This window comes from Phocoena sinus, chromosome 10 (assembly GCF_008692025.1).
Source record: "Phocoena sinus isolate mPhoSin1 chromosome 10, mPhoSin1.pri, whole genome shotgun sequence".
NCBI classification, from domain to species: domain Eukaryota; kingdom Metazoa; phylum Chordata; class Mammalia; order Artiodactyla; family Phocoenidae; genus Phocoena; species Phocoena sinus.
The window spans coordinates 59,835,273-59,857,612 of record NC_045772.1 but is presented as its reverse complement, the minus strand read 5'-3'; the positions used below and the strand labels follow the sequence as shown (position 1 = coordinate 59,857,612).

The following is a 22,340-nucleotide window of genomic DNA, read 5'->3' as shown; positions in this document are numbered from 1 at the left end:
GACAAATAATAAATCACAAACCGACTACTTGTCTATTGGCTACCCTGGGAAAAACTCTCCCTTTTCCAGGCATAAATGGCTTCAGTCATAAACTTATTAATATTGGAATGAGTTTGATAGGAGTAAATCTCAAAAATTCAAATGATCTGTTTCCTTGCCCCTAGGCAAGATTAAGGAAATATAAATAAAATATATGATTTTTCAAAAAAGATTTCACAACTACTTTAGTTTCTTTTCACTGCCTAAGTAGCTTATACTTCCTCAGACTCTAAGTATGATCTTTTTAAAATCTTGCTCCTTTATAAGTATTTGAATATTTAATTTTTGATGGAGTTGGTGCATAACAAAAATGTATCATGAAGACATCATGCCATTTTCCTGGAAGTCATCTTTTTTTAGGCAAAATATTACACTTCTCTCAGATTTCTTTATCAAAGGTGATAGATATCACACAGTGATTAAGAGCATGGATTCTGGAGCCAGGTTTCTTGGCTTCAAGTTCCAATTCTGAGCCTAGTATGTGGCTCTCAACATATATTATTTCCTGGTACCTCATTTTCCTTACTGTAAACTGGGGACTATAATAGTACTCAGCTCACATTATTGTTGTATGTATTAAATGAGCTACTATGAAAGCATTTAGAAAAGTAGCCTATAAAAGGTGCCACATAATGTTTGCTATTATTATTGTTGTCTAAGGAGAGTCATGCATATAAAGCCCTGAGGGGAGAGAAAGAGGGACCCGGAGTTCAAACTCTTGCTTGCGCTGTCTAGTAAATGAACTAATGATGGCTGTGAAGGTTATATCCAGGGTAAATAAGAATTCAATCAACGATTTCTTCATATGTATCTTTTGTTTAGTATCCATTTCTAAAGAAATTCTTCTGTCTAGTCAGTGTAAGGCTTTTTCTTTAAAAACCATGAGCTGTCAGCTGGGGAAATGCAGGGAAATTGAAATTTATGAAAGGGGTTTGGAGGCTCATATGGAGAAATAGCATGCGAATGCTAATAATTTTTGTGCTTGGCTGTGCACAACGTTTTCTTTGTAAGCATATAACTTACATCGGAATCGAAAGTTTGCATTACCCACAAAAAGTAATTGCACCTTGTAAGCAGTCTTAAAATTTAGTCACTTTCTTTGTATCTGCTGGTACTTAAGCCCTCCAAGCTAAGTTTTCCTAAACTAGACTGACCACTGAAGCCCCTAATACCTCTAAACCCAGACACCAAAATTGCTTAAAAATGTCATTTATTGAAATATTTGTGCTCTCTCCCAATCACTGTTTCATGACATTAAATTTATTGCATAAATCACGAATTGGAAATATATACAGAAGTGACACTTGCAAATGTGAAGATTATTTGGATGAAAATGCATGGCATTAGACTCAGAGGAAAAAGCTCTAGTTCCACCACTTGTATGAATTAGGACATAAAACTAACCTTTCGGTTCCTCATCCGTTGCAGTTGGCTTAAATTTAAGTCACTGCAATTTTTAAGGTTAAAATAAATAATGATTTTAGAATAGCTTTGTGAATACTAATACTGTAAGAGATTATTTGTAGCTAGGATGAAAGCCAAGAGTTCATTTGTTTATTCTGCCTTGTGCCTCTCAGCAGGTTTCTGGCATGGCTGACAGGGGAACAAGCAACCGCTCAGAAGTGACTGACTTCATTCTTGTAGGCTTCAGGGTCCGCCCAGAGCTCCACATTCTCCTCTTCCTGCTATTTCTGCTTGTCTATGCCATGATCCTTCTAGGCAATGTCGGCATGATGGTCATTATTATGACCATTCCCCGGCTGAACACACCAATGTATTTCTTCCTGGGCGACCTCTCCTTCATTGATCTCTTCTGTTCATCTGTTATTGTACCCAAGGCGATGATCAACTTCTGGTCTGAGAGCAAGTCCATCTCCTTTGCAGGCTGTGTGAGCCAGCTCTTTCTCTTTGCCCTCTTCATGGTGACTGAGGGATTTCTCCTGGCAGCCATGGCTTATGACCGCTTCATTGCCATCTGCAGCCCACTCCTCTACTCTGTCCAGATGTCAACACGTCTCTGTGCCCAGTTGGTGGCTGGTTCCTATTTTTGTGGCTGCATCAGCTCAGTTCTTCAGACCAGCATGACATTTACTTTATCCTTTTGTGCTTCTCGGGCCATTGACCACTTCTACTGTGATACTCGCCCACTTGAGAGACTATCTTGTTCTGACCTCTTCATCCATAAAATGGTTTCTTTCTCCTTATCTGGCATCATTATCCTGCCTACCATCATAGCTATTATTGTTTCTTATTTGTATATTGTGTCCACAGTTCTAAAGATACCCTCCACTGAGGGACGTAAGAAAGCCTTCTCCACCTGCAGCTCTCACCTGGGAGTCGTGAGTGTACCGTATGGTGCTGTATTTTTTATGTATCTCACTCCTGACGGATATCCTGAGCTGAGTAAAGTGGCCTCATTATGTTACACCCTAGTCACTCCCATGTTGAATCCTTTGATTTACTCTTTGAGAAACAAAGATGTCACAGAGGCTCTAAACAAACTTTTGGAGAAGAAAAGTACTATTCTGTGATTATTCTTTCTCTTCCACTAATGATGCTGTGGCTGTTTATTTTGTACTCCTGGCCATCAATGAAATTTATTCTCTCGAGTATCATAAAAATATTATTGAAAGCTTTTTAAGGTAATGTATCCTTCCCATATATTACTTTTTTTTTTCCATCTGAGACATTGTCAATCCTAAATGTCCTGGATATTGGAGATGTTCTGGACATTAGAGAAGCATTTTTCAAGGTGAATCTTCACACTGATCTCAAATAACATTTCATTTCACGGAATTGATTTCTATTTCTTTTTATGGCATAGTGCTGAACACTATTTTTATATATTATTATAGCGTTTAAGCAATTATTTTGTCTGATGTTAGTCTCTGGAATTGCTCCTTTGCTTGCACATTTTGGTCATTGACAAGAGTGTTCAACTTATTTCTTAAAGTAAAATATTTCTCAATTTTATTACTAGTTTCTCTAGCATATTAAATGGTGTTGACCTGAAACAAAAAGACTGCCAAATATTTCTCTAGCAAAGGTGGGTTTATTTGGGATCAGCAGAGAACTGCAATTTGTGGTCTGTAATCACGGTGAGCCACGCACAAGGCCCTGCACGTCAAGGGAAGGAAAACAGTTTTATAGAGGGAAGAGGAAGTTGGGAGGGCTATAGAGAACAGAATCCTTGGCCTTTCATTGGCTGAGTTTTTGCCAGGGAAGAAGAGGAATCTTCTTCTTGGGTAGCCCTTCCAAAGGAATAGATCAAAGGATGAAAAACGCAGCATTGTTTTAGAGAAAAAAAGCCCTGTTCCTGAAAGAATGGGTTGAAGATTAGCCACCTTAGGAGAAGCAGCCCCCATTCTGCAGGGAACAGGCCGAAGGCTAGTCAGTTTCAGTGGAACAGTCTGATCTCAAATCTTACCAAAGTGCCAAACGAGTACTAACCTAAAGAACAAAGCCTTAACCAGAAAGACAAAACCTTTAAACAGATCCCAAATAAAGCCTGGAGATCTTCAAATGCAAAGAGGGTGCCAGCTCAGATCCAGGAGAAAGCCACACCTTCAAACTCCAGGGTAGGTGAGAAAAACAGTAAACAACAATGGGCTCAAATGAGGGTACTGCACCTGTTTGCTCACCAGTCCCAGAACTGTCGGGAGTCTTCTCTGGTCCCTGTATGGGCCACCGAAATGTTCCCCTGAAGCAGACTACCAAGTATTTCTCCAGCAAACATGGGTTTACTGGGGAGCAGCAGAGAACCGCAATTCAGGGTCTGCAACCATGGCAAGACACATGTAAGTCCCTGAATGGCAAGGGAAAGAGAACTCTTTTAAAGAAGGAAAAAGAAAGATTAGGTGCTATTGTGAACAAAGGGTCCCTGGCTTTTCATTGGCTGGGTCCTTGACAGGAAGGAAGAGGAGTCTCTGTCCTTCCTGCTGGGCTCTGTTTTTTTTGTTGGGTGTGAGAGACCCCCTCTCTCTGAGCTTCCAACTCTTATTTAACTGAGGTTTCTGTTGACTCATTTTTTTACAACCATTGTTGAATTTTCACTATTTTATATGTGTTCTATCAAGAAGAAGTAATAAGAAGAAACAAACAATAAATAATCTTCATTATAGGCATTAACTTGGGAAATTGTATATTGAGTGTGTCTGAGGCCCTGCTTGCTGCTGGATCCTAATATAAAGAACCAAAGTGAGGGACAGAGATATACAAACATTTTTGAGCAACCATTCCCTCAAATGGATCTTCATAATTTTTTCCTATATTAATTATTTAAGGAATATTTAATAAAAGTATAGAAGTCAGGCATTCATCAAAATAGACTGTGACCCAAAAGTTACTCTGTCTCTGTATCTTCATTTATTCGATTAATTTTATTTACTCTCTGTGTAATATGTTCTGATCTTGTGGTAGGCTCAGGTATAAATAACCTTATTCTTTAGGGAATTTACAATTTAATGTGGGAATCAGATCCTTGGACAATTAAAATCCGGAAATTTTATTTTATTGTTTATTGTATGCGAACAATAAACACAGAGACTGCAAGGTGGGGTGCCTGAGAGTGGGTGCTGGTGACCAGGGAAAGTCTTCTTAGGGTTATATGGAAAATATATTTAAAGGACATAAGATTGGAGTCAGGGAAACTGCTGTATCACTTTATGTTATTGATGGGGCTTGAAGTATGCCAATGTAAATTTTAAAAGGCTTATTTAAAAATGACAGGTGAAACACACAGAACATAATAAGTGATTAGAATGAGGAGAATGTACCAAAGGATGTGTGTCTCATCTTTTTTAACTTGAATGATGTGTGTAGTGATGGTACAAACACATAAAAAGTAAAGGAGCTCTTAGCAAACTACAAGTAGAAGGGAATTTCCTTAACTTGAAAAGTAACATCTACCAAAAACCTAGAGCTAAGATCATATTTAATGGTGAGAAACCAGAAGCTTTCTTGCTAAGATTAGGAACAAGGCAAGGAAGTCCCCACTACAAAACCTTTTCAACATCCAGCTGTAAGTCTTAGCTAATGCAACAGACAAGAAAAGGAAAGTGTTATGGGCTGAATTATGTTTTCCAAAACTCATATTTTGAAGCCCTAACCCCAGTACTGTAGTACATGACTATAGAGTTGAACCTTGAACAACATGGGTTTAAACTGTCCAGGTCCACTTATACACGAATTTTTTTGTTCAATAAATGTATTCGAAATTTGTTTGATATTTGTGACAAAAAACTTGCAGACGAACTATGTAGCCTAGAAATACTGAAAAAATTAAGAAAAAGTTAGGTATGTCACGAATACATAAAATGTATGTAGATACTGCTCTATTTGATCATTTACTACCATAAAATATACACAAATCTATTATAAAAAGTTAAAATTTATCAAAACTGATGCACACACTTACAGACCATACTTGGCACCATTCTCAGTTGAGAGAAATATAAAGAACATAAAGATGCAGTATTAAATCATAACTACAGGAAACTGATTGTAGTACATACTGTACTACTGTGATAATTTTGTAGCCACCTCCTGTTGTTGTGTTGAGCTCAAATGCTGTGAGTATCCACTTAAAAACACCATGTGACACTAATCATCTCCGTGTGAGCAGTTAGTGTCTCCAGTAAACTGGGTACCAAAATAAAAAAGTGACCTTTCTCAGTTCTCATGTATTTTTCATCATGTTTAGTGCAATACCTTGGATAACTTAAATAACACCATGGGACTCCTGCGAAATGCCACTAGTGATGCCAGAAGTGCTCCTAAGAAGCAGAGAATAGTCATGACGTTACAAGAAAAAGTTGAATTGCTTGGTATGTACTGAAGATTGAGGTCTGTAGCTATGACTGCCTGCCATTTTAAGATGAATGAATCCAGTGTAAGGACTATTATAAAAAAAGAAAAAGAAATTTGTGAAGCTGTTGCAGTAGCTATGCCAGCAGGCATGAAAACCTTGCACTTTTGTGAAATACTTTATCTCGTATTAAAAATGCAGCTTTTATTGGGTGTAGGATTGCGATAAGAAAGCCGTATCTTATAGATTCTGATATGATTTCTCTCCCGTTGCGGAGCACAGGCTCCGGACGTGCAGGCTCAGGGGCCATGGCTCACGGGCCCAGCCGCCCCGGGGCATGTGGGATCCTCACGGACCGGGGCACGAACCCGTGTCCCCTGCATCGGCAGGCGGACTCTCAACCACTGAGCCACCAGGGAAGCCCAGGGTAGAGCTTTTACCCTATGAATGGGAGCTGGGTAGAGATCACCAGACGTTTTAGCTACTCTCGCCTTGAATAGAGTTTCTTCAATACGGAGCTGGAGGGGATAAGAAATGTTTGCAGCTGCCACTCTCAAGGGGATATGGTAGTCTTTGTTTGGGATCTAGGGGCAGAGGGATCTCTATGTTCTTGCCTGCACTTGCCTGAGTACACTTTGTCCTATGCTGGGGTGAAAGAGGGCAGGGAGGGAGTGGGTCCTGGCTCAAATGTCATAGATTCTCGCTATTCTTCCTGAGATTTAGTAAATTTTATTGCATTAATATTTCTTGGCTTATCGTTTATTGCCAGATGTTTCCCTGGTAGTCTCTTCAAAAGTCAAACGTATATTTATTATAAGAACTAAGCATTTCAGGGCTTCCCTGGTGGCGCAGTGGTTAAGAATCCGCCTGCCAATGCAGGGGACTCGGGTTCGAGCCCTGGTCCGGGAAGATCCCACATGCCGCAGAGCAACTAAGCCCGTGTGCCACAACTACTGAGCCTGCACTCTAGAGCCTGCGTGCCACAACTACTGAAGCCTGTGCGCCTAGAGCCCGTGCTCCACAACAAGAGAAGCCACAGCCATGAGAAGCCCGCACACCACGACGAAGAGTAGCCCCCGCTCTCTGCAACCAGAGAAAGCCAGTGCGCAGCAACGAAGACCCAACGCGGCCAAAAATAAATAAATAAATTTATTAAAAAAAAAAAAAAAAAAAAAAAAAAAAAGAACTAAGCATTTCAATCTTCAACATTACCAAAGATAAAGGAAAACAAGTCTAGGCAAATACATATGAACATTCGTACCAGCTTTATTTACAATATCTAAAAACTGAACACACATCAATTGCCCAATTATTTAAGAGTGCATAAACAAAATTTGGTATATGTGTACAATGGAAAAATGGAATACTACTCAGCAATCAAAAGAATGAGTTACTTATACGTGACAAAATAAATAAATCTCGGAATCATTTTACTCAGTGAAAGAAGTCTGAGAGGAAAGAGCACATAATGTATGATTCCAATATATATCATTGAGATCATTGGTTATCTGGAAATGGCTTTGGAGGTGAGCATGGACTGGAAAGAGGCATAATAAATCTTTGAGAAATGAAGGAAATGTTCTGTATCTTGATGTGGTGGTGTTCTCATTGAAGCCAAAATTCACAGAATTGTGCACTTTGAATGCATACTGTTTATTTAACACCAATTATTCCTCAATACAGTATTTTGGAAAAAATAATGAGCAGACCTTTTTTTAGATCCAAGGATTTGCGTTTCAGAGCAACGACTCAGAAATATCCTTTTTTGAATGAAACTTTAATTCACCTAAAAAGGGGCTTCCCTGGTGGCGCAGTGGTTGAGAGTCTGCCTGCCAATGCAGGGGACATGGGTTCAAGCCCTGGTCTGGGAAGATCCCACGTGCCACGGAGCAGCTGGGCCCGTGAGCTACAAATACTGAGCTCTGCGCGTATGGAGCCTGTGCTCTGCAGCAAGAGAGGCCGCGACAGTGAGAGGCCCGCGCACCGCGATGAAGAGTGGCCCCCGCTTGCCACAACTAGAGAAAGCCCTCGCACAGAAACAAAGACCCAACACAGCCAAAAATAAATAAATGAATAATTCACCTAAAAAACGATAAGCTACACAGGAAATAGAAAATTTACAATTTACTTATTTATAATAATTATACATATTTATTATTTAGAATAATAAATAATAGTCATTATTAATTAACTAATTTATTATAGATATTTCTTATATAAAAATCTGAATGTTAAAAGTAGGCTAAAACTTTTTTTTTTTTTTTTTTGTGGTACGCGGGCCTCTCACTGTTGCGGCCTCTCCCGTTGCGGAGCACAGGCTCCGGACGCGCAGGCCCAGCGTCCATGGCCCACGAACCCAGCCGCTCCGCAGCATATGGGATCTTCCTGGACCGGGGCACGAACCCACATCCCCTGCATCGGCAGGCGGACTCTCAACCACTGCGCCACCAGGGAAGCCCCTAAAACTTTTTAACATAATTGTTGTTGGTGTAGCAGCAGCTGAGTGAGGATTCAATACCATGAACACTATCATTTAAATTAAGAAAATCTCATTAGTTATGATACTACAATCAGCTATAATTATAAATGTAATGTCATGTCACAAGATGAGTTTAAAGAAGTAATAATATTATAGACCAGTGTGATCTTTAAGTTATGTAGGCATATTATACTAGTACTCCTTTGGGTGTAAAATACAGAATCTTTCATGCAGCACTCCTATAATGGAACAAACCTTCAATGAAAGTGGTTTGTAATTGTTTTTAGTTCCAGTTCACCTAAATCCCAGGTATAGGGTATTTGCCCACTGGACATTAGTAATCTTACATTAAACTGAGAAACCAGAGTCACTGCAAAGTCAAGACAGTTGACTGTCGAGCACATAGGCAAAACCAGAATTTGAAAGCTCAGTCTGAATCTTGAGCTTATTTTCTTAACTCTTAATGATTAACTATTATTATTCATATTTTCCTCCTCATTTTGTGAGGCAGCATTTCCCCAATGAGAGATGCTCATACATTAGAAGTCATCATTGACTTCCACCCATTTCTCATTTTATCAACCATCAATCAATATTCAGCTTAGATTACCTGTAGTTTTAAAGCTAGTCCCTCTCTTCACTGTCTCGTGTAAGACTGCCATCATTAAAGCCACTGTAACCTCTTACTTGGAGAGTCACACACTTTCCATGATTATCTACTTCTTCCATGAATATTTATCTACCACAAATTACCAATGTGATTTTCATTAAATTCCAATTTGAACACAATATATCCTTTAAAAAAAATCCCCAGTGGTTCCCCATTTCCAACACAATAAAGGACATCTTCCTTTTCTTGTTATATAGGTCTGCACAATTTCCATGAATTTCCTTATCTCTCACTCCTTCTCCTGTGTATTAAAAATCAGGTATTAAACTTCAGGAAGTTTAACATGCAGTTATTTAATTTCTTTTGCACAGAAACTTTTCTATTTCACCTTGCTCAATTCCACTTATGTTTTAAAATGTACTTACAAAGTTTACCCTGATCATTTAGATCAGTCATCTTTAGCGGCTGCACTCTCTTTGTATTTTCTATACATGCCTTTATTCATTGGGTTTACCATATGAATCCTAGCTCTCTATTCAGCTATTTTCCCCTCAATTATTATGAGCTCAAGTACAGCAATTATTTCTACCTAGGAATTTTTATAGGGCAAAGAGGACATCAAAATTCAGTAAATATGTGCTTCCCTGGTGGCGCAGTGTTTGAGAGTCCGCCTGCCAATGCAGGGGACATGGGTTCGTGCCCCGGTCCGGGAAGATCCCACATGCCGCGGAGCAGCATGGCCTGTGAGCCATGGCTGCTGAGCCTGCACATCTGGAGCTTGTGCTCCGCAACGGGAGAGGCCACAGCAGTGAGAGGCCTGCGTACCGCAAAAAAAAAAAAACATAGTATCCTTGACTGTGATTCAAGGATCTGATACACAGAAGCAAAACTAGGTCACTACTTTCTTATCCATCAAAACAGCTTCTCTAGGAAGTTGGAGGTTCAACAAGACTTCAGAGAAAAACCCACATGTTTCCATGACTTCCTAACCAGTAAAAAAGTCAAAATGAACAGAACATTGATCCCGAATACACTGTGCCCTTCCAAATTCTAACTCTGTATGGATCTAATTGGTATAGTAAAATCTGCATCAAGAACCTTAGTAGCAGGAGACGTTTTAACTTTTTAACATCTCCATCTAAAAAGCACCTGGAGAGGAGCTTTGGTATCTAATGCAATATACTTTTTCTCATTCCCTAAACTTCTCACAATACCATTAGCAATAACAACATGCTAATGATTATAAATACACAAGAAACACTTACTGGCATTCACAATAAGTTGGACGAACCCTCAACAAATTCAAAGACCGAAATCATTCAGTATATGTTCTTTGATCATGGTCAACTTAATATAGAAATGAATAACAAATAGATAACTAGAAAGCATGGACATTAAAAATAAACACTGCCTAATAGTCCATGGATAAAAAGGAAATCAAACTATCTTTTTATTTAGTTTAAACTAAACTATAATAAATTATGATATATCTAAACATCTGGAGTGCAGAAAAAGAAGTACTTAGTGTGATAAATAAAGCCCTATAAGTAACTATTATAAAGGAGAAGGCAGGAACATAAATAGACTAATTGTCTATCTTAATTACGTAAGAGAGAAAACAGCCAGCCCAAAGAAAGTAAAATGAAATAAAAGAAGGTAAATAATATAGGTAAAAATTAGTTATATAGAAATATATAGATAGTATAGGATATTTACATGGCTTAATATTGAGTTTTTGAACGATTAGTAAGATGTATAAAACCCTAGCCAACTTAACAAAGGAAATGCAGCAACACTGAATCACAAGTATCAGGAATGAAAAGGGGATAGCACTACAAATCCTAATATTAAAAAAAAAAGGCCGTAGTAAATAATATTTTTTAACCAGAAATGATGATTTTTTAAATAAAGGTATTTTAAATAGGATGAAATGACATATAAATGATAAATACGAATTTTAAAATGTCAATTAATTTGCTGATATAAACGACTGTTTATCTATATAAAATAGATAAACAACAGGGTCCTATTGTAACATACAGGGAACTATATTCAATATTCTTTATTACAGGACGGTGGAAAGGGGAGAAATGGTTGAAAATACTTTTGTTTGAAAAGCGCATCAGTTCAAAGTGATATACCTGACTTTCTGGTGTTTGGGGTTGGCCTGCCTCAGTTTGCCCCACTGGATTAGAGCAAAGAGCATCCTAATCCAGACTTTAGGCAGCACAGCCCAGACCTCTATCAAAAAAAGCACTGGGGGGCTTCCCTGGTGGCGCAGTGGTTCAGAGTCCTCCTGCCGATGCAGGGGACACGGGTTCGTGCCCCGGTCTGGGAAGATCCCACATGCCGCAGAGTGGCTGGGCCCGTGAGCCATGGCCGCTGAGCCTGCGTGTCCGGAGCCTGTGCTCCGCAACGGGAGAGGCCGCGGGAAAAAAAAAAAAAAAGCACTGGGAGAAAGGTCCATTTGCATCGCATTCACAGGTCCACCAGGCCCAGCCCCTGCGAGGGACTGCCTGGAATACAGATGGGCCACCTCCCGCCACAGCCACTTAGGGCTTTTAGGGCACCTCAAGAGAGGACTACAGGGCTTCCCTGGTGGCGCAGTGGTTGAGAGTCCACCTGCCGATGCAGGGGACACGGGTTCGTGCCCCGGTCCGGGAAGATCCCACATGCCGCGGAGCGGCTGGGCCCGTGAGCCATGGCCGCTGAGCCTGCGTGTCTGGAGCCTGTGCTCCGCAGTGGGAGAGGCCACAACAGTGAGAGGCCCGCGTACCGCAAAAAAAAGAAAAAATAACAAAAAAAAAAAGAGAGGACTACAGGGTCACTGTTCCCCGGACCACAAGCAGGTGCAGCTAGACAATGGCTTGGTTGCAAACCGAAGCAAGTTTTCTGTCTAAACTGCAAACCCAGTTTCAAAGAGAACACTGCTGTCTGTTTGGCAAACCCCCAAGAGGTCCTTATCTTTCTTTGTGAGGAGTCTTGGAAGGAATATGGATGACAGATTCTGACAACTGTTGAGGCTGACTGTGTGCAGATCCTGACCTCCCTAGACCTTGCATGGATAAAGGGGGCACTATGGGGTTTGCCCCACTTTACAGAAGAACAGAGAGAGGCTCAGGGAAGTGAAGTAACTTGCCCAAGAGGAGAGGAAGAATAGAGATTTGAACACAAGACAGCCTGACCCCTCTGGGTAATGGGGTTATCAACCATCTTGCTCAGTGGTCACCAGTAATGAAGTGACACTTCCCAGGATGGGAGAAGGAGGGCAAACCTCAGTCAGGAATCAAGAAATGGGGAGTGACCAGTGTCTGCTGATTAATATTATCCGCCAAAATGACAGTGAGCCAGAGATGCAAGCCAGCCCATGGCCTGAGCAGTAGAAGACCCCTGAGAGCCGCCCCCAGGCAGCTGGAACTGAGACATTTCAATCTCAGTTTTGTTCCAGGAAACGCTCAGGACCTCTCTGAGTCTCCACGTGTTTGGCTGTAAAACAGAAATACTACTGCCTTCCAGGGTTCCTGTGAGTATGAGTTGAGAGCAAGCACGTAAGGCACCAGCCTGGTATTTGACACCAGCTTTGCCAGCACCCAGACAGAGGCTTGTCAGCTTTCTCATCTCCAGCTTGCTCTCCACTCACCTTAAAACTACAGGTCCAAGTACAGAAAAGTGGTTTCTAAGAGAAGGGCCTCTCCTTGTTTCCAGGCATCCTACTCATATTGTCGGGAAAACATCTCAAGGTCACACAGGACTTTAAGAAACAAAACTAAATGACAGCAGTCCCACCTGTAACTGAAATTTGTGGTAATAATGCTGAATTTTTATTTCACCCCAAAGCTGTGCCACCACAAAATCTGCGGCAGCCTTGTTCCGAGCGTGCATGGGACTTGGGGGAGCACGTATTCTGCAGGAAACCCCAGAGCTCCACCCCGCCCACGGCCTAGTGGGGTGGGAAACCTCAAGTGCAGCCCAGTCCTCGACTCCTGCACCATTGACCGTGGCAGCAAAACCCTGAGCCAGACAGGGTCTGCGTCTCCTTGTCCAAAACATGACAGAACTTCTCTGCAAATATGCTCTGACACTCCGGCACTTCAGTGGCCTGCAGAGAATCACTCTCGCCAAGTGTTATCGATGACACAGCTGAAAACCAGAAAGAGTTCCTTTCCTAGCCACGGGACTACTGCAATCCCTTGCTTCATACTGTACTTGGGAAAACCGAGGCCCAGAAATCTAAGCCTCACAAGGCCCCCCAGAAGGTGAGGCCAGAGAGGCTGGGGCAGGGACTCCTCACTCCCTAGACCATGCAACCCTAACAAATTAAACCACTTCACTTTGAGCTACTCCCACTGGCCTTAACGAGCCCACGCTGGGAGGCTGGGGTGTACACAGAGTTATAAAGAGAAACCCAAGTTGGAGCCTCAGATTGCTAATCAGTAGCAAAATATTCCACGGACCCTAGTCCTGCCCTGAACTCACAGACTGAGAAGGTAAAGGAAGAACTGCCGGGCTAGCACCCGACCTTCCCGGGCACAGACCCCCGCCCCCACGGCAAGGCACCTGCACAGGCCACTTGGCCATCGAACCAAACAGAGAGGGTCCGGTCCCCACCCCATCCCCAGGCTGTCTCTCTGGGGAAGAACAGTCATTTAAGATGACGAGATACATTTTCTCTGAACTAGGAAAGCCTTCAAAGAGAACCAGAAAGGGCTGTTTCACCTCCACCTTCAGGCACATACCCAGGCAGCAGCAATTACCACCAGAAGCAGAAGCCAATCCACCAAAAATGTGGAAGGACACGGAGGCAGGAGAGGGGCGAGGCAACAGGGAGGAGTTACTGATTAGAGGGCTGGCAAATGGGGCCCGGCTGCTCCGCCCCTACAGAGCCCTCTGCCCTGGGTCGGACAGTCACACGGGTGTGGGAGACGGTCTCCATGCTTTCCTGAGGCCAAAGGTCCTCCCGCACACAGCCTGGGGCGCCCACAACCATGGCGCTTCCCGTAACGTAACCAACAGTTTACAAATCCCTTCAGAGGCTTTTATCCACCTCAAATCCAGGTGGTAGGGATCATCGTCTCCATTCTACAGAGAAGGAAACTGAGGCACACGGAGTCGAAAAGCCAGGATCCATTCCAAGCACATACTCCTCTGCAAAGTCTTACAGCCTCGGCTGAGAAAGGTCCCCGGACCCTGAGAAGGGCAGGATTAAGAACCAACCAGGAAGGCTCTTAGCCCTGGTCCTCTGGCCCAGCTGCCTGTGCCCCTTCCCAGCGGGCAGGCAGCACGGAGAAGCCCGGGAAGAATTCCAGCCCCAGCACACACGTGAACGCTGCTCACGTTTGAGGCTGCCTGTTGTGCCAAATAAGAGGGGAAATTTCACTTTTGCGCAAAAGGCCTTTTGGGGGTTGGTTTTGTTTGTTTGTTTTTCCATGAAAAACCTCCCGCTCCCGGACAAGGGTTTCCAGGCTGGGATGCTGCGCCTCCAGCCAGCCCCACAGTTCCAGCCTCTAAAACTCATAACTCCGCCGGAGAGAAACTTTGCTGGGGTCTGGCGGGTCCCGGGCCCACTGCTGATTCCACGCCTCCATCTTTTAACCAGAAAATCACCACCCAAAGCCCCACTGCAGGTGGGCTTGGGATCTCCCTGCCCAGAGCCGGACGCCAGCTGGAGGAGGGCTCTAGAGTGGCGGCCACCTGTGGGGGAAGGGGTTGTGCGCCCGAGAACCGCGCTGCCCGGCCGGTGCCTTCCTTACCGTGCAGGCCGTTGGGGATGCTTCGGTGGTGAGATGGCGCCAACAGGTCGTCCAGGGACACGCAAGTGGCGACGGCCTTGTTTGCGGGCCCTCTGCGGTCCGGGGGGCAGCAGCGGGGCCGGGAAGTGCTGGTGGGCGTCTGGGCTGTTGCAGTCGCCCATGTCTCCCACCGCGTCGCCCGCCATTGGCCTGCTCAAGCCGGCCTGGCTATCGATGGAGCTGCAGGAGCCGCCGCCCGCGCCCCGCGCTCCCGGTCCAGTAGCAGCAGCTGCTCGGTGAGCTCCAGGTTCCCGCGCAGCAGGGCGTCCGGGTGCGCCTCGCGTTCGCGCAGCTTCCGCGGTCGCGGGCCACCTCGTGCCACACGGCGCCGGCTGCGCGGCGCCCCAAGGACTGCCAAAGGGCGCGGGCCTGCGCTCCTTCTGCCGGTCGTCATCCAGGAAGCAGCAGGCTCGCGCAGCCGCCGGTTCACGTCGAGCGTCAGGCCGCCGCGCTCCAGCACGAGGCCCACCTTCTCGGGCGCCGGGCGGCAGCTCCTCCTCGCTCCAGGCGGTGTCGCAGGAGCTGAGCCAGGTGCCGGACCAGGAGCCCTTCTAGTTTTCCAAAGGTCGGGTGAGTTTACTAATTAATAATTTTCTCTCTTATTTTTCTTTTTGCATTATGATAGAAAACACATTACTGGTCAGAGAGACATTTAGGTCCCTTGCAGAGGGAATGGCCACTACTCCGGTTTTCCTCCCCAGGAGAGAATTTCTCTCAGGACCCATCACGGGTATGCTTGCTTGTTGGTCTAGTCAATAAAAAAGTACAGAGAACTAAAGAGAGAGAGAGAAGCTACATATTTTTCCCTGGTACTTGTTCATTTTAACAAATTTAACTCATGATCTAAACAGTGAAGAAATGCAGTCCACGTTGCAAAATTACTTCCTGTTAAATATTTGCTTCTTTTCATACTTTTGTTTATTCATGAATTACTTGATTTCATAGTTGGTAGAGGGTTTACTCTACTGGAAGGAGTACGAGGAATCATATCCAGTCATGAGACTGTCTCATATTTTCCAAACTCTTTACTTTTAGATGGTTTTAGTTACATTTCTGTCTTTTAAAAGAAAAATGTTTCTGTTGAAACCAGAAATGTGTTTATGTAACAAATGAAGTGGCTTTGAGTTTCATTTCTGGAGAATTGTCATTTTAATTTCGTGCTACTGTGTTACTGTGGTTTTTCATGGTGTTTGATGAGTTGTTTCTCTGCTGGTACATTTGAAGTAGTGAACACCTTTCTTCTTTAGGAAAAGCTGCTTTAAAAAAAAAAGATTATAATGATTCAACAGGTTAGTAATTAGCGATCTTTCTCTTGTTTTCAGTAGGTGGTACTATAACACCAGTTTTCGGTCCCTCTTACCTGAGCTGCCTCTGGTTATATTAGAGATTTGACACTTTCCACCCTCCACTACCTCCGCCAGAGGTAGTTGCGCAGTGCCCTCATTGTTGCTGCTTGTGCATCCAGGGTCACTGGTGCCTTGCTGCTGCTGTGGCGAATGTCACCACCTGGGGTTCTGGGATGGCTGGCATCTCTGCTACCTTCGGGGTCTCCTGGGGTGCAGGCTCCACCACCCCAGGGGGAAGGCAAAAGTTTTGGGGAAGCTGTGGTCACGGGTTCCTGTGCTGCATCTGGAGTTGCTGAGTTCACAAGTGCTGCTGCTGTGGGCAAGGGGCCAGAGTCACGAGTGACTCTCCAGCTAAAGAAATGGGATGGCGGGCTCTGCTGTTGCATGATTTCTTGCGGCTGTGGTCGCTATTGCATCATGCAGGCCTGAGTCGTGCGTGCCTCCTTCCCTGCAGCCACTGGCTTCTCTGGGACTACAAGCTTAGCTGGGGGTCTGGGACCACATGTGCCAACTCTGCTTATCCCTGGCTCTGCCTCCTCTGTTTCCCGCCTTCCCGCCCACCCCTGCTTTAGATGTGCAGATGTGTGGCATTCTCTGGTGTCCTGGTGTGTTGGGCAGAGGTACCTTTGTTGAATTATGGATGTTTTACTGGTTGTAGATTGAAGGGGAGAAACAAAGAGAACGTCTCACATCACTATGGTGCTGACTTAAAATTTTTTATATGGTGTATCTTATTAAAACTTTGATTTTTAACTTTTTTATGTAGCATTTTATAGCTGTGACTTTTCAAAGCTTCAGCTTTTCCCCCCACTCCCACATATATAGTAGACACCATATTTTGAAACGGGAGGGATTTATCTCATTTACATTGACTGTAAAGATCTGTTATTGTTCTTTACTTTCGCCATTTTAATATCTTTGTTCTATGTTCCTTTTTGTTTTTGTATTTTTCTTTTAAATAAATAATTACCCATTCATTTTCACCTTTGAGAAATATAAGCTTAAATTATATGCATCACTTATGTTTATATATAGGAATTTACTCTCTGTTTATGTTTGTTTACCCTCTCTTATTTAAAATTGAATTTTCTTAAATATTTGATCTATATATTATACATTTAGAACTACAGAAGACTGTATTAGAATTTTTCTTCAACCACCAAATATAATTTAGAAAACTCAAAAGTCTATTATATTTACCCACAATGTAGTAGATCATCTACAATATATTATTCTTTGAATTTCAGTTTTTCTATGAAATCTCTTATAGCTGAGATTTTTATAAATCAGATTTCCTTTTCTTTGTCACAAATGTAATTCTCTTAAAATAAAGGTAGTATATCTCATTTACATTCATTGTTAAATCTATTTTACTTCACTTTTGTCATTTTTTATATTTTCTTATTCTATGTATGTTCCTTTTTTGTACGTTGTTTTAGAGAAAATAATACTTCTGCTGTTTCCATCTTTGAGAAGTATAAGCCTATATTACATCACTTGTGTCTATAGTTAGCAAATGTATCACATTTTTACCTTTCGACTTTTAAGATTCAACAAATTATTAAAATTCATCTTTTACTTTTAGAAAAAGTATTGTTCTCCGAGCCTTGTAAAATTACACATATCTGTCAGCTGTTCTTATATGTAAACAAATGATTTGGAATGTAACAGATCTTTTTCCAGAAAATATTATTGTATCATTTAACAGATGAGAAATAGAGGTCATTATAATTTTACAGATATTTAACTTAAATACTTTACATGCCCATATATAGAAATATTTAATTTTTATTTTTTTTATTTTTTAATTTTTTTGCGGTACGCGGGCCTCTCACTGCTGTGGCCTCTCCCGTTACGGAGCACAGGCTCCGGACACGCAGGCTCAGCTGCCATGGTTCACGGGCCCAGCCGCTCCGCGGCATGTGGGACCTTCCCAGACCGGGGCACGAACCCGTGTCCCCTGCATCGGCAGGCAGACTCCCAACCACTGCGCCACCAGGGAAGCCCAAGGGTTTTTTTTGTTTGATATTGTGGTAGTGCTTTCAACATCTTTCTTAATATTTAACTTTCAACAGTTTAGTTATCATGTGTCTAAGATTGAATTTATTTGTGTTTATCCTGTTTCAGGATTTTTAGCTTCATTTAATTTATGAATTAATTCATAAATTAATATATATTTCTTTCTAATTTAGAAGAATTTTGCCATTATTTCTTCAAATACTTTTCTGCCTTTTTCTATCTGTACTCTTTTTCTGAGACTGTCATCATGTAAATTAAAAAGAGTAAAACCTCTTTTTATAATTGTTTGATAATATCTACTAACATAATCTTATATGCATCCTATGGCCAAGAATTCCACTCCTCACTAAGTCAGAGGAAATGTATATATATATATATATATATATATATATATATATATATATTCACAAAATATATGTACAAAATATTAATAGCAGGAATATTTGTAAATGCCACCTAAATGTCCATCAAGAGTAGAACGGATAATTAACTGTGGTACATGCATGTAATGAAATATAGCATCAATGAAAATAAATTAATGTTTTTTATTTTTTTATGAGATGGTCAGTCAGTTGTGGTCACAAAAAGAGACAGAGGAGAGGCTCAGGAACAAACAAAGTTTATTGTATTCACAGGCCCAAGAAACAGGAGGCGCAGCACACCACACAGGGCCACATGGGAAAGCTATCAGAGTGGTCAGGAGGCAGAAGATAGGAGCAATGGGAGAGCACTGGGCCAGAGACTTTATTGGGGTCTCTGTGGGAAGGCAAGGTAAGGCAGGGTGAACTGTTTACAACTGAATAGTTTGAATAATTTCAGTGGGTTTTGGATAATAGGGGCTGTACCTAGTTGCCCGGCCCTGGGATGATTAAGGTACAGGAATATTATCTCCAGGGTATTCAAGCATGGCTTTGAGTTGGTTTATTTAACCAAGGAAGTGAAAGATCTGTTCATGGAAAACTGTAAGACTTTGATGAAAGAAATTTAAGAAGACAAATACTGGAAAGATATCCTGTTTTCATGGACTGGAGGAATTAATATTGTTCAAATGTTCATAATATCTAAAACCATCTATAGATCCAGTGTGATCTCTATCAAAATTCCAGTAGCATTTTTTACAAAAATAGAAAAACACAATCTTAAAATTGATATAGAACCACAAAAAACCCTGCAGAGCCAAACCAATCTTGAGAAAAAAGAGCAAAGCTGGAGGCATCACACTTTCTTTTTTATTTTTTTGACAAAGAATCATAAGCAGTTTATTAAATAAAATAGGGAGTGCTCACAAAAATATCTAAACATCAGTACTTGCAGATTGACAAACAAATGTAGCATATTGTCAATCCCCTACACTTTTCATATAAAACCCAAATCAAAATCAGAGTTTTATGTATTTGGTATCACACTTTCTGATTTCAAACTATACTAAAAAGCTAGAGTAGTCAGAACAGTAGTGTACTGGCAAAAAAGCAGATTCACAGACCAATTGAATAGAATTGAGAACCCGGAAGTAAATCCATGCATATCTGGTCGACTAATATTTGAGAAGTCAACTAATATTTGACAAGGGAGTCAAGAATACTCAATAAGGAAAGGAGAGCCTTTTCAATAAATGGTGCTGGGAAAACTGGATATGCACATGCAAAAGAAAAAACTTGATCCTTATTTTACACCACTCACAAAAATTAACTTTAAATGTATTAAAGACTCAAATGTAAGACTTGAAACCCTAAAACTGCTAGAAGAAAATATAGGGATAAAGCTCCTTGACATTGGTCTTGGCAATGACTTGTTGGATATGACACCTAAAGCACAAGCAAGAAAAGCAAAAAAAACAAAAACAAAATGGAACTATATAAAACTACAAAGCTTCTGCATAACAAAAGAAACAATTGACAGAATAAAGAGGCAACCTACAGAATTTCAAAATATTTCCAAACCACATATCTGATAAGTGGTTAATATCTAACATATGTAAGGAACCCATACAACTCAAAAGCAGAAACACAAATAATCTAATTTTAAAATGGGCAAAAGACCTGAATAGATATTTTATAAAGAAGACATGCACGTGGTCAACAGATATATGAAAAGATCCTAAGCATCACTCATCATCAGAGAAGTGCAAATCAAAACCACTTTGAGATATCACTTCACCCCCTTTAGGCTGGCTATTATCAAAAAAACAAGAAATAAAAAGTGTTGGTGAGGATATGGAGAAAAGGGAACACTAGTGCATTGTTGGTGGTAGTGTAAATTGTTAAACCACTGTGGAAAACACTTTGATGGTTCCTCAGAAAATTAAAAATAGAGCTACCATATGATCAATCAATTCCACTTCTGGGTATATATTTGAAGGAAATAGAATCACTGTCTTGAAGATATATACATATATATTTGCACCAATTTCCTGCATGCACCAGTGATGTCCTTTATAGCAGGGTCCCCAACCCCCAGGCCACGGAGTGGCCTGTTAGGAACCAGACCACACAGCAGGAGGTGAGCAGCGGGCACGAGCGAAGCTTCATCTGTATTTACCATCACTCCCCAACACTCGCGTTACCGCCTGAGCTCCACCTCCTGTCAGATCAGTGGTGGCATTAGATTCTCATAGGAACGCGAACCCTACTGTGAACTGCACATGTGAGGAATCTAGGTTGTGTGCTCCTTATAAGAATCTAATGCCTGATGATCTGAGGCAGAGCTGAGGCGGTGACGCTAGCGCTAAGGAGTGGCTGCAAATACAGATTATCATTAACAGAGAGGTTTGACTGCACAGAGACCATAATAAATCAATTGCTTGCAGACTCATATCAAAACAAGTGACAGGGGCTTCCCTGGTGGCGCAGTGGTTGAGTCCGCCTGCCGGTGCAGGGGATACGGGTTCGTGCCCCGGTCTGGGAAAATCCCACATGCCGTGGAGAGGCTGGGCCCGTGAGCCATGGCCGCTGAGCCTGTGCATCCGGAGCCTGTGCTCTGCAACGGGAGAGGTCACAACAGTGAGAGGCCCGCATACCGCAAAAAAAAAAGAAAAACAAGTGACAATTAAGCTGCCTCTGGTGACAGGCTTTAAGTCAGAATCCGACACTTATCTTAGTGTGCGTGTGGACCGCCCATTATTTTATTTACCACTTCTGTCCGTGCCTCTTTCCCGCACTGTGCGCTTGTCTCAGTCACAGTTTAGGTAAGCCCCCAAGCTAACCCTAGCCAAAATGAGTAAAAAACAAACGTCTCTGGAGAGCTTCTTTGAAAAGTGGGAAAGACCCAGTGATGAGACAGTGGAAGACTCTAAGACTGCCAACAAAAAGAAAGCTGCATTTAAAAGAAAATCCCAAGAGTCCTACTTAAATTACGGGTTCATTGCAACAGGTGACTCACATTCTCCAAGCCAGCTTTGTATAATATGTGGCGACCGGCTATCCAGTGAAGGCATGAAACCTTCAGAACTGCTCACCTATCTCAACTTTCAAAAGAGTTTGAGCATTACTTCCCAACCACAAAAGACCCCCAAACTGGGAAGGAATGGATCCGCAATCCATTTGTGAAACCCAGGTAAATCGACTTTGTACTAGAAGAGGATCAACTGCTTGAGATCGCAAATGATGGTGGCCTTAAAAGTATGTTTGAGGCAACTTCGATCTTCATACATTCTGGATTAAGGTCAAGGAAGAATATCCTGAGATTGCCTCAAAAGCACTGAAAAGCCTGCTTCTATTTCCAACATCCTATCTTTGTGAAGCAGGATTTTCTGCAGTGACAGCAACCAAAACGAGATCACGGAGCAGACTGGATATAAGCAACATACTTCGGGTGTCACTGTCTCCCATCATCCCCAGATGGAACCATCTAGTTGCAGGAAAACAAGCTCAGGGCTCCCACTGATTCTGCATTATGGTGAGTTGTGTAATTATTTCATTATATATTACAATGTAATAATAATAGAAATAAAATGCACAATAAATGTAATGCCCTTGAATCATCCCGAAACCATACCCCCACCTGTCCGTGGAAAAACTGTCTTCCACGAAACCGGTCCCTGGTGCCAAAAAGGTTGGGGACTGTTGCTCCTTCTGGAGTTCATAGTTAGAAGAAATTTACATCTCTAATGCAGCAAACCCTGGAGACCAATCAAAACCTCACATAGCACTCTTCTGTTGTTGCCATTAATCACCTTGGTCCTTAGAGAATATTTATACAAATATTTTAGTTAAAGATGAAGTCACCCCCAGGGTAGCATGTTTGGAACTAGTCG

At 42.1% G+C, this 22,340-nt stretch overlaps 1 protein-coding gene across 1 annotated transcript; it reads left to right on the top strand.

Annotated features, from left to right (window-relative positions):
* The first annotated feature begins 1,571 nt into the window (after window positions 1-1,571).
* LOC116761116 (olfactory receptor 9K2) lies at window positions 1,572-2,570 on the top strand. Its single transcript, XM_032646891.1, has one exon. The coding sequence runs from the start codon at window positions 1,629-1,631 to the stop codon at window positions 2,568-2,570; it is 942 nt and encodes a 313-aa protein (XP_032502782.1). The 5' UTR covers window positions 1,572-1,628.
* The last annotated feature ends 19,770 nt before the right edge of the window (window positions 2,571-22,340 follow it).